The 13,193-nt window shown below is 51.4% G+C and overlaps 2 protein-coding genes across 9 annotated transcripts in view; one reads left to right on the top strand and one right to left on the bottom strand.

Annotated features, from left to right (window-relative positions):
• LOC135984057 (N-acetyltransferase 8-like) overlaps positions 1–13,193 on the top strand; it is a 436,601-nt gene that overhangs the window by 169,805 nt on the left and 253,603 nt on the right. The gene's annotated exons all lie outside the window — the stretch shown is intronic.
• The window catches only part of LOC101946392 (putative N-acetyltransferase 8B), a 74,909-nt gene continuing 62,424 nt past the window's right edge, over positions 709–13,193 (bottom strand). For 2 of the 8 annotated variants that reach the window (XM_065598461.1, XM_065598462.1), the window contains exon 2: positions 709–1,575. In XM_065598461.1, the coding sequence (XP_065454533.1) occupies positions 885–1,553 (669 nt within the window). In that variant the 5' untranslated portion in view covers positions 1,554–1,575 and the 3' untranslated portion in view covers positions 709–884. Of the gene's footprint in view, positions 1,576–2,678; positions 7,978–10,514; positions 12,178–13,193 lie in introns of those variants that run through there. The other 6 variants (XM_065598457.1, XM_065598463.1, XM_065598460.1 and 3 more) reach the window with 5 other exon arrangements.

Below are 13,193 nucleotides of genomic sequence, written 5' to 3'. Positions count from 1 at the left end.
TGGGCTGCGAGGAGCAAGAGCAAGTGAGCATCTGCACCCAGGGCTGCCACGTGCCCGGCCCACACGGTCCAGCAAAGAGAGGTCGATCTGGATACAGTCCGGCTCCGAAGGGACATTGCAGAACTAGCGGGTTCAGAGGAGGGCAACGGGGATCAACAAGGGCCTGGAAAAAACTCTCCCATGAAGAGATCAACGAGCCTGGGCTTGTTCACTCTTATCCGTCTCCTTTCTAAGGTGACGTGCTCAACATGAATAAAAGAACGAATGGGCTACAGAACGAAGATCCGGCTCTTCTGTTCTCCTTGTCTCGGGATACACCAACAAGGGGACAGCCAGCGAAAGTGAAAGGTGGGAATTGTAAACCTAGCAAAGGAATTGCCTTTTCCACACGACACATAGCCAGCCTGTGGAACTCACTGCTACTGGATGTTGTGGGGGATGAAAAAATTGGCAAGATCCAAGAATTGGTCATTTCTGTGGATGACAGGAATGAGACACGAACTTTTCAAAGAAGGTGGGTGAAAATTCAAATGAACCTTCAGGGAGGTTTCCTTGCCAGGGTCGCCTGGTTCTTTAGGGGTCAGGGATCATCTAGGAACCACTGAGCAAATGGGGGTGAGTCTGATCCCGGCCGGCTCAGCTCCAGGGGTGAAGTTCAGATCCAGGGGACCCAGGTGGCTGTGGGGAAGAGCGAGCCCCTGGGGGAACAATAATCCCAAGCCAGCACAAGAACAGTGTCACAAGCACGAGACTTTTTCTCCAAGCTCAGTTTATTTTTTAACCCAAAAGGTAAAAAAATAACAACTTGCTGGGAGTTAATTAACAAGCCAGGCAAAGCTCCCAGCGGCTGAGCAGGCAGGTGAAGAATCTCCACCCCTGAGCCTTCAGCGAGACCCTGGAATCTCGTATCGGTAATAGAACAGGGAGAACTGCAGGAAGCTGGTGAGAAGCGATGGGGACCTCTGCGAGACCCTCCGGAAGCCCATGCTCTCGTACAGCTGCTGGGCCGAGTAGTGAACCATGGTGGTGGTCAGCACGACCGCACTGTACCCGCGTTCCTGGGTGAAGCGGATGACCGTCCTGCAGAGCGCCTTGGCGATGCCCCGGCCCCGGTGCTCCCTCCCCACGGACATGCGCTTCAGTTCCAGGGCGCGCCCCCTTTCCGAGGGGTCCTCCGGCAGCATGGCCCCAACTATACCCACCACCGCCCCCTCAGCCTCTGCCACCCAGAAACAAGAGTCTGCCTTCAGGTAGGTTCTCCGGATGTCTAGTAGGTCGTCGCGAAGAAACTGCTGGGCGAAATTGGTCCAGAGAGACCGGATGCAAAACCAGCCCCCAGTGAGAGCGAGCAGGAGAGCCAGGAGGGAGACCAGGAGGGACTCGGAGGCTGCGAGCACCGCCAGGAACAGGCCCAGGAAGTGCAGCTGGGCCCGGAGACGCTTCAGCATGTAGATGAACGCAGCAGGAGTGTGCTCCATAATCCCGTGGCCGAACATGGTGTGCACCACCTCATAGTCACCGTCCTCGTACTGCCGGATGCGGTACGGGGCCATGGAGCCGCGCAGCCCAGGCACCCTAGGGCAGACAGAGATTAAATCAGGGGAGCGGGTTGGGACATGGCTGATCCACCGGTCACTTCCTGCAGTGCCCCTGGATTCTCGCTGCTCCTCCTGACAGATCCCAGCCGGGAGGGCACAGGTGGGCGGAGGTGGCAGCAGCTCAGGGACAAAGTGAGGGTCTCGGACGAGAATCAGGCTCCCTCGTGCGCTAGCCAACTGCACTGGGCTTCCCCCCACCTTCACTGACTCCTGGCAAACACCTTCCACGCCTACACCCACAGCGCAGCCATCTCATCACCCCCACTCCCAGCTACCTCAGCACCCACCCATCAGCCCTGCCCTGCGAGAGGAGCACCAGGAACGGTTTGGGGGCGGGGGGAGACAATCTCTCCCAGGGGCTCAGCATAGATGGGCCCAGGAGCAGGACAGGGGGCTTCACTAGGCGGACGCTGCCCCTTTAAACGCCAGCCCTAGCTGGCGACAGGCTGGCCGTGGAGGTTCCATGCCCCACGCTCCAAGCAGCTCCCCAGACTAACGGGCTGCGATCCCGTCTGGAAGGGGACGGCAGGTGTTTGTGGATCAGCCTCTCCCCCTCCCCCAGATCCACACCCAGAGCAGCTCGCAGTGCAGTGTTCCGTCACCCTCCTCCCCTTGCCCAGCGCGGTACCTACTGTGACAATGTGGTTCTGGCGGAACCCAACTGAGAGTGCCAACTCAGGACAAATTGCTCAAATAGGGCAGTTACAGCCCAAGGCTGGGGTTTTTTCCACCTCTAAGGCAAACCAAACCAGCCAGACTAGGAGGCCTTCGGTCTCACCCCACTGGCTAACCGCAAGTCTCACAAGCAATCTCCTTAGACACTCCAGTTTCCCAGTAGTCCCACCAGTGCCACTCGTTATGGGGACAAATGGTTATGAAAACCAATACCCCAGTAAAAGAAAAAAGGTTCTCCTGATCCCAAAGGACCAAGCCCCAGACCCAGGTCAATATACAAATCAGGTATTACCCACAAATCACGCTGCTGCCAATCCTTTAGAATCTAAAATCTAAAGGTTTATTCGTAAAAGGAAAAAGATAGAGATGAGAGTTAGGATTGGTTAAATGGAATCAATTACATACAGTAATGGCAAAGTTCTTGGTTCAGGCTTGCAGCAGCGATGGAATAAACTGCAGGTTCAAATCAAGTCTCTGGAATACATCCCCCGCTGGGATGGGTCCTCAGTCCTTTGTTCAAAGCTTCAGCTTGTAGCAAAGTTCCTCCAGAGGTATGAAGCAGGATTGAAGACCAGATGGAGATGAGGCATCAGCCTTATATAGTCTTTTCCAGGTGTAAGAACACCTCTTTGTTCTTACTGTGGAAAATTACAGCAAAATGGCGTCTGGAGTCACATGGGCCAGTCCCTGCATACTTTGCTGCGTTACAAGGCTTATCTGCCTTCTCTCAATGGGTCCATTGTAGAGCTGATGGTCCTTAATGGGCCATCAAGCAGGGTAGGCAGAGCTAATCTCAGCTTGTCTGCGATGTCACCCAGAAGCATAGCATAAGTTTGCCATACAGACAGTATAGAGCCAATATTCGCCATACAGACAGTATAGAGCCAATATTCATAACTTCAACTACAAAACTGATACACACATATAGACAGCATAATCATAACCAGTAAACCATAACCTTGTCCTAGACACCCCATTTGACCCCCTTTATACAAGATTTGGGTGCCACTACAGGACCTTGGTTGCAACAATGATCTATACGGTCCCAGTTTATGTCAATAACGTCACACCCCCAACGCAAAATTGATGCAGGAAGGGATGACACAAACATCACTGACTGCATCCCAAGAACTCCCCATCCTGGGTTCTGTCTCACTACAGCTAGTATTGGGTTAGAAGCCATACCAGTGTATAACAGAAATGGTTTATCAAAATCATGTTCAACCACATGATTGAACCTCTTTACAACCTCAAGGTAAAACTTAGTTAGAACAATAGTGGATTGGATCTGCTCTGGCAGCATGGTTCCTGTATGTGCCATGTGATCTTGCCCAGAGCTAAAGAAAACAGCTACTTTATCCACACAAGCTCGGGCAAATGTTTGGAACCCAATTAACATCGAATAAATGCGGATATTAATGTTCTTCATAGTACAGGAATCTTGGCATTTAGCCATGAAAGCAATATGGTAGTGTGCCTCAGTCTTCCTTTTCATACAGCACATTAGGTCTGGAATGTCTTTTCCCCTGTGAAAAGTTCCCATATTGTTTACAGGCATCAACTGTGAAACATCAATATAGCAAGGCCTTTTAACATAACGTGTGTTCTCATGTATTCCTTTTAACATGTTCAAGGGATTCTCCAAAAGATTAGACACATTGTACATTTTTACAGTTTGTGGCAATAGCAACACATTCATTACAAAATTAAGCAATAACAACAAGTTCATTGCAAGTGTCCATCTACAATCATGGTTGTCATGCCACACCTTTGGCTCAATACCATTGGAGTTTGGGCATTTTAGGGTTAACCTGTGGCTTTCCTTTGCAAAATTCAGTTTTCTCTTTCCTCCTTGTCCTGCAGAATCAAACCCTGATTTCTCTTGCTTAACAGAATTCACTGGCTGATGGGGTGGGCCCTCTGTGCTAACAGCTATTAGCAAGTCCTTCCCCTCCCAGCCAGGCAAGTAATTTGCACTACCCCAGACCAGAGCCAGTCCACCAGTTTTCATATCCTTAACTGCTATAATTTCCAAGGCTGGACTCTGCCTTAAAGAGATACCACACAAATCCAAAGAGTCTGCGGGTGAGAGTTTGCTTGATCTCCCCCGCATCCTCAAGCATTCAGCCATAAAACTGCTCTGCTCTGACACATCAGTAACCAAATCTGTCCTCAAACCCTGAAGCACAAACTGCTCGTTTAAAGAATCAGAAAGGAGACATTCCTGTTCCAACACCATTGTCTCCCCAACAAGTTGGCCCCACACAGCCACTTGGTTATAGGGCTGCCTCAATTCCTTAACAACTTTTACTTCCTCTGAGACCTTCTCAAACCTACCCACTCTGGATCTTTTAAAAGGAAAGTCAGTGGATCCATTCACAACAGACAATTTCTGGCTGCTAGGAACTGAAACTTCCTTGATTAAATCACTCTCACACCCTTCAGTTGCAGGGAACTGCTTGCACCGAGTACCATGAGGATTCCTTTCTCCAGGAGCTTTTCTAAGCAGCAAATCACCCCTCACAGAAATTCTGCCCTTACCCTCTTCACCTAGGGCTTGCTCTAAAGGAACACTTTCCTGAGCAACAACAGACTCTGTCTGGGTTTTACTTGCATTCAGGATCACCTTTGGCCCATCAGGCAGATCTCTACACAATCCCCTTTCAGGCAAACCCATAGACTTCCTAGATAAAAGGTTAGAAATACTTCCCTTCTCTTTGCCACACACAAGCTTAGGAATTTTTTCCTTTTTGCTACAAGTTGTTAAACTGTCCGTAGGTACCACAACCAAATTACCTTTCTGCTCTCCTTGTGCCCTGGCTAGGGTATCACCCTGATCAGACAGAGTTGTTACACCCGTCTCCAACCACACATGAGCAACAGGCAAAATACAAGCACCAGAATTTTCTGGTCTCTGGGATTTTGCTAAGAAACTAACTGGATGCAACCTAGTTACGGTGCCATTCTCCCCAGCAGATGCAAACTTAGGACCATTCCCTTCCTGGGCTTTAGTTGAATCCAGAACCAACTCTGAGACAGCTAAATTACTCTCAACCATCACAGGCCGAAAGGCACCTTCTGTCTGCTCCACAGACAAAAAAGAGTTGGAGATGCCTTTTCCTTTACTAGACATATAGTTTGGGATTTCATTTCCCTTGTCCCAGCACACCGGGCTGTTCACAGACAACTGCTTGGAGACTGGGGTAGCTTCCTCCATAGGCAAGTCAATACCCCTGACAGACACAGGCACATTTCCTTCACTGTCGCTATTCTTCGCACAGGAAACAGATAAGGTATAGGGACACTCATCTTCCACTCTCCTTGCCTTCCCAAACTGCTGACTAGATAAAGCCATCAGTTCACAAGACTGCCTAGACTCATCCAAAATCTCCTTGTTCTCCTCTCCCTTCGCTTGATCTAATTCCAGATTTACTTCTGAGACATTAGATGGACATTCAGAAACTTCATTCACAGCCAAACAGCTACTTTCCAAGGACAAACTTTTGGAGAAACCCTCCATAGGCACAACCTTAGGATCAATCCTCTCTTGTGCCTGGTTTGTATTAACTTGACTGACCATAGCTTTAATATCATTTCCAATCATAATATCCTTAGGGATTATGTCTTTTACTCCCACAACCATGGTGCCCTCCAAACCCTTCCATTTCAGGTGGATTTTAGCCAAAGGCACCCTGACAAAATACTTAGATAAGGCTACAACAGTTACATCTTCACCTGGCAAATAATCTTCCTTCCTGACAAGACTTGCTTTAACCAGAGTAATATCTGCTGCGGTGTCCCTCCATGCCATACACCTCACTCCATTCACTCCTGCACTGCTAATAAACTCTGCGTTATTTCCCCCATATTTAGCTTTAATGTGAGTTTTAAGGTCAAATTCTTCCGAGACCACAGAAACAGCATTTGCACACAGGGCACCAATGCTGGGCTCTGTGTGGCTTGCCTGTGAGTTTACAACAACAGGGTTAGCATTTGCCGTGGCATTTGGGGTTGCTGGTTTTGGGCCGCCCTTCAGTGTCGGGCAGTCTGGTCTCATGTGGCCCAGGATACCACAGTGATAGCACGTAACCTGTTCCGTCCTGGGATGTGAGTTCCTACCTTCCAGGCCCCCTTGAACTCCTTTAGAAGAGTCAGGTTTATTTTTAAATCCTTCCCTCCTCTTGAACTGGGGAGAATGGTGATTACTTTTCCCCGGGGTTTTACACCCTTCTCGAGCCCTGTTTTGGGTATGGGCATCCGCAATCTCTGCTGCCCGTAGGACTGACTCAGGGTCCCTGTCACACACAGCTGCTCTCACATTGTCAGGCACAATGTCTAAGAACTGTTCCAAAGTTATTAAATCCAGCAGTTTTTCAAAACTCCCATGCGCCTTGGCTCCCACAACCCACCTTTTAACAAAACCCATCAGCTTATGAGCACATTCTACAAAAGTACAATCCTTAGACATTTTAAACTCTCTAAACTTAACTCTGTAAGATTCAGGAGTAACCTTGAACCGCCTTAACACAGAATCCTTAAACCGCTCATAATTTAAGGCTTCTTGTTCCCCCAAGTCATTGAATACCTCCCTGGCTTTTCCAGTCAGTCTGGTCAGCAGGACAGGCATTCGCTGACCCTCAGGGATCTGGTACAGATTGCAGAGGCGTTCAAAGGTAGACAAAAACTCCTCTATATCCTCAGTATCGTTGTAAATGGGACACATCCTTTCCCAGTTTTTCTCATGGCGGGGGGGAAGTGGAGTACCAGGTGGGGATGACTTTCTCCGCTCTTCCATTACTTGGAGCTGAAATCTGGCCGTCTCCTGTTCAGCAACGAGCAGCTCTAGACGCCCCTTACGAGTTCTCTCTTCTCTCTCATCAGCCTCCTTCTTTCTTTGATCGGCTTCTTTCTCTCTCTCAGCAGCCTCTTTATCTCTCTCTCTTTCTAACTCTGCTATTTTTTGCTTCTCCAGCAATCGAAGATCTGCTAGCTTCTGTTCATGCTCAAATTGCAGTTTACTTGTCACCCTTTGCATCCTAATTTTTTCTGCATCTTCTGCAGCCTCAGGTAAGGGCTGTGCTCTTGCCCCCTGATCACTGGCTATTAACAGATTTCTCAGTTCTTCCTTTGTAGCTTTCTTTCTAAAGCTTATCCTCTTTTCTGAACACAAATTTTCCAGGGCTTTTTTGCCAAGTCCCTCATATGCTCTTTGCTCAGCCATTGCAGCAGCTCTTTAACCAACAAAACTCTCAATCCCAAAATTCAAATTTGGATAGCGTGGGGTTCTGACCCAAAGCTTAATTGACCTGGTTCTGTGGATCCAAGCACGACTACGCCACTGTGACAATGCGGTTCTGGCGGAACCCAACTGAGAGTGCCAACTCAGGACAAATTGCTCAAATAGGGCAGTTACAGCCCAAGGCTGGGGTTTTTTCCACCTCTAAGGCAAACCAAACCAGCCAGACTAGGAGGCCTTCGGTCTCACCCCACTGGCTAACCGCAAGTCTCACAAGCAATCTCCTTAGACACTCCAGTTTCCCAGTACTCCCACCAGTGCCACTCGTTATGGGGACAAATGGTTATGAAAACCAATACCCCAGTAAAAGAAAAAAGGTTCTCCTGATCCCAAAGGACCAAGCCCCAGACCCAGGTCAATATACAAATCAGGTATTACCCACAAATCACGCTGTTGCCAATCCTTTAGAATCTAAAATCTAAAGGTTTATTCGTAAAAGGAAAAAGATAGAGATGAGAGTTAGAATTGGTTAAATGGCATCAATTACATACAGTAATGGCAAAGTTCTTGGTTCAGGCTTGCAGCAGCGATGGAATAAACTGCAGGTTCAAATCAAGTCTCTGGAATACATCCCCCGCTGGGATGGGTCCTCAGTCCTTTGTTCAAAGCTTCAGCTTGTAGCAAAGTTCCTCCAGAGGTATGAAGCAGGATTGAAGACCAGATGGAGATGAGGCATCAGCCTTATATAGTCTTTTCCAGGTGTAAGAACACCTCTTTGTTCTTACTGTGGAAAATTACAGCAAAATGGCGTCTGGAGTCACATGGGCCAGTCCCTGCATACTTTGCTGCGTTACAAGGCTTATCTGCCTTCTCTCAATGGGTCCATTGTAGAGCTGATGGTCCTTAATGGGCCATCAAGCAGGCTAGGCAGAACTAATCTCAGTTTGTCTGGGATGTCACCCAGAAGCATAGCATAAGTTTGCCATACAGACAGTATAGAGCCAATATTCATAACTTCAACTACAAAACTGATACACACATATAGACAGCATAATCATAACCAGTAAACCATAACCTTGTCCTAGACACCCCATTTGACCCCCTTTATACAATATTTGGGTGCCACTACAGGACCTTGGTTGCAACAATGATCTATACGGTCCCAGTTTATGTCAATAACGTCACACCTACCCAGCGGGAGAAGACAGCCGCTCTGTATCCGGAGCCTTTGCCCCACACTGCTGGGGACTAACGACAATAACCATCAGCTGGGACCAAGCCCACTGGAAGCTCCTCGACTCCATGGGGCACTTCCTGGATTCCCTATTCCTCCTCTGCTCTTTCACCTTCCCCAGCAAGGAGCAGGGCAGGGGGCCCAGCCCTGGGATGGGAGGGGAAGCCTGGGCAGCAGGAGGGGTTGGGAGACCCCAGAGGGGGCAGGTGTCAGCTGGATAGAGAGGAACGAAGGGGTGGGAGCCCCGGTGCAGTCACACAGCTCGGGGATTGTTTAAGGCACGAACAGCCATAAACCCCCTGCACGGCCACGTCGCCAGCCCCCCCGGAGCGTTCATTGGGCAGTTGGATTTGTCTCCCCCAGCCAGTGATCACAACGAACAGAAAAACATTCGGGAAATTCTCCACGGCCTTGTCGTCGGAGTACGTGAGCCGAACCCAGCCCCCGCAGGAGGCCAGCAGCCATCCCAGGCAGCTGCCGGCTGGTGGGTTGGGCACTGACCCGGGAGCCTGGCACTGCTGGTGACGGGGGCAGGCTGCTCAGTGCCTCCCTTTGCACACCTGGCCTTGCACACTAACACTTCCCTGGGGAGACCCCGGACGGCCTGATTCCCAGCCATGGGCTCTAACCACAGGCCCCTCGTGCTGCGCAGAAGCTCGCCTGCTCTGGGGCATGGTGAGCGACGGCTGCCCTCGGGGAAATGCTCCATGCCCGGCACAGGGGAGGCCCTGACGTGCGCCGGATCCCCTCGGTTCGGCCTGGCCCTTACACACCCAGGCACCGCGGGAAGCTCTGGAGAGGGAGCGCAGCAGTCAGTGCTCGCCCGCTCACACCTGTTCTGCTGCCTGGCTGGGCAGGACGCCTGGGTTCTCTCCCCTGCTCTCAGAACACCCTGGGCTCCAAAGCTCAGTGTAGCCGCGGCTTGGCCAGCCAGTCCCCAGGAACAGCCCCCACCTCCACGGCCCCTGCATGGGCACTGCGGGCTGGCCAGCTCAGGGCCTTGGAAGCGGTTTCAGTTCCTGCTTTTGCAGCCAAGGAGGAAATGCTCCCAGCTGCAGCCAGGAGCAAAGCCTGTTCCTAGGGTGACCAGATGTCCCGATTTTATAGGGACAGTCCCAATTTTTGGGTTTTTTTCTTATATAGGCTCCTATTACCCCCCAACCTTGTCCCAAATTTTTCACACTTGCTGTCTGGTCACCCTACCTGGTGCTCTCCCGAGCAGCCCCTTAGCACAGGGATGGGCAAACTTTTTGACCCAAGGGCCACATCAGGGTTGCGCAACTGTACGGAGGGCCGGGTAGGGAAGGCTGTGCCTCCCAAAACAGCCTGGCCCCCACCCCCTATCCGCCCCCTCCCACTTCCTGTTCCCTGACTGCCCCCCTCAGAACCCTCAACCATCCAACCCCCCCTGCTCCTTGTCCCCTCACTGTCCTGACCCCTATCCACACCCCCACCCCCTGACAGCCCCCCCATGACTCCCCACCCCCTATCCAACTGCCCTCTGGTCCTCATCTCCTGACCGCCCCCTCCCGGGACGCCCCGCCCCAACTGCCCCCTGGGATCCCAACACCTTATCCAAACCCTCCCCCCCGCTCCCTGACTGCCCTCTTGAATACTATCCACACCCCCTCCCCTGACAGGCCCTGTGGGACTCCCACTCCCAACCCTCCCTGTTCCCCATCCCCTGACCATCCCCCCAGAACCTTGGCCCCATTCAACCACCCCCTTCTCCCTGACTGCCCCCCCCGAACCCCTCCGCTCCCTTACCCACCCGAGAAGGAAACGCTCCCAGCTGCAGCCAAGAGCAAAGCCTGTTCCTCTCCCGAGCAGCCCCTTAGCACCATGGCACAGGGCCCCCCAGGCCAGCCATTGTTCTGTGGCCGTGCAAACCCCCAGGCTGCAGCGACACTCTGCAGTGCCCCCAACCCCGTCTCCCAGCTGCAGAACTCAGCTGTGCACAGACCCAGCCAGGCGCCTCCCAGCCGGAGTGAAAGCCCCCCACTTCCAGCCAGGAGCTCCAGAGCAGCGGTGATACAACCGCTAGCTGCCCAGAGCCGGGATGTAGCCGCCCTCCCCGGGAATCCAGCCAGCTGGCAGGGCCCAGGCTGCTTAAAGGGAAAGCAGGCTTTAGAGAGAGCCTGACGCAGGCAGCTCTGCCTGGGGGGACAGGACGGGGTCTTTGCAACAGTTCAGCTTTCCCCCGACAGCCGCACTCCAGCAATAAGCTGCTCCCCCCCCCCCCACGCACTCCAGAGCCCCCCCCTCTAACTGCTTCCCTCCTTGCTGGCGGAAGCTCAAGCTGGTTCCTGGGCGTGGAAGCAGATTACAGCTGCGTCTCGTCGCCTTTGCGTGGCACCAAACGAGCTGCTCTGTGGCTGGGAGTCCCCATCTCTGTAAGGGGATCACAGCACGACCCCCCCGCCAGCGGCCGAGGCACATTCCCTGGGGGTCAGGCCTCGGCCACTTCACGCAGCAGCTAACAGCCAGAAGCCAGGCTGTGTGGGCTAGTGGCTGGGGCAGTGGGCTAGCATGCAGGAGACCGGGGCTACCCCAGCTCTGCCCCTGACCTGCTGCGGGATGTCGGCTCAGTCCCTTCCCCTCCCTGGGCGTGTTTCCCCTCGGCCCTTTGCCTGGGGCTTCTCTGTGGACTGGGAGCTGCTGGGGGCAGAGCCTGTCTGGCTGCGTGTGTGCACCACAATGGGGTGACCAGGGTCTACGGGGGTCACACACTCAACGAATAGTGTCGGTTGCAGGTGGAACTGAGGTGGGGGTGGGGGATGTGAGCAAACTGGAGTCACAGCCCTTTCTCCCTCAGTCCCTCTTGCCCAGATACGGGGGATGGGCACTCAGCAAATGGAAAGAACAATGAAACCTCCCCCGGGTTATTGGCATCTCACGTGAGCTCGCTGAAGGCCAGTTCATGCGAAGCTCTGGTACCAGCTCTGCGCCAGAGAGACATCCCTGATGCTGCGGGTACTGCGGAGACGCTCCAGGCTGCGCCAGGGCTGTCTGTGGGGCAGGGACATTTTATAGTGGGGGGCTGAAAGCCAGTGAAACTGTCCCCAAAGTTTTTAACTCGTGCTCCCCTTAGCCCTGTCCGTGCCCTGCCCCACCCCCGAGCTGAGACTGGGAGCAGGGCGGTGTCTCCAGGAGACGGGGGGTGATGTTATAAGTGTAATATAATATGTCATTGAAAGATGACAGGGCCAGAAAGAGTTAATTAAACTGACCTGACCCATGGCCGAAGTTTAGAGACTTGTTAGGAAGATCTGTAAATGAATAGAGCTTTGAAATGCAGTCGGCATTGTTAGAGGTAGAAGGGGAGGTGTTTGCTCAGGTCTTGTGATGTAAGTAAACAAGTCTTGTCTATTGCTAAAGCTTTGATTCAAAGACCAAAAAAGGAATATTAACATTTAGGAAGGCACTTGAGGGAAATAGTATTATTGTCTCTATGTCTCTTTGAAGGTTGTGGTAACCTGTATCTGGACTGTTGAATGGATAAATTACCCTGTGCTAATTGCCAGGAAGTTTGGAAGAAGGAGAGTTAAGCCTATTTTTTTCTCAGGCCAAAAGGCTGCTGGAAATATATAAAAACCCTGGGACACGATCCTGCTTCATCTCAGATCTGCTTTGGGTTTCAAGAGGGGGAAAGCTTCAGCCATAAGGATTGAGATCCCCAGTCATTGATTGGAGTCACCCTGAATATGGACATTGGACTATAACCTATGGACTATTTCTAAAAGGACTTTTGGCAACTACAAGCTCATCTCTGCTACGCATCTGAACCTCAAGAATTGAATTCAAGTCTGTCTGTAGATTGATCTTTTAACCAGCACTCTCTCTCTTTTCTTTTTTAATAAATTTTAGTTTAGTTAATAAGAATTGGCTATAGTGTGTATTTTGGGTAAGATCTAAGTTATAATTGGACCTGAGAATGAGGCTGATTCTTTGGGATTGGAAGAACCTTTTCTTTTATATGATGAGATCAGATTTTCCGTAATCATCATCATATCTGACAGGTGTGTCTGGACGGAGGCCTGAGGCTGGGCACTTTAAGGGAACTGCGTTGATTGGACGTCTGAGTAACCAGTGAGGTACTACAGGACCTGTTTTGGGCTGGTTGGTAAATCTAAGTATTGGAAGATCCACCAGCGTCTGGGGTTTCTCTGCCCTGTTCTGTTTGCAGTTCACCCTGATCGAGTGACCTCAGCTGGGTCCCACGGGCAGCGCCGTCACAATGCGGTATCAGCAGAATGCACAGAACCAGGTCAATGAAGCTCTGGGTCAGAACCCCGCGCTGTCCACATCGGAATGTTGGGATTGAGAGTTTTGTTGGTTAAAGAGCAGTTGCAATGGCTGAGCAAAGAGCATATGAAAGTCTTGATAAAAAAGCCCTGGAAGGTTTGTGTTCAGAAAAGGGGATAAGCTTTAGAAAGAAAGCTACAAATGA

The sequence above is a fragment of the Chrysemys picta genome, chromosome 5, assembly GCF_011386835.1.
Source record: "Chrysemys picta bellii isolate R12L10 chromosome 5, ASM1138683v2, whole genome shotgun sequence".
NCBI lineage: Eukaryota > Metazoa > Chordata > Testudines > Emydidae > Chrysemys > Chrysemys picta.
Note: the sequence above shows the minus strand (reverse complement) of the source record. Positions and strands in the feature narration are given on the sequence as shown.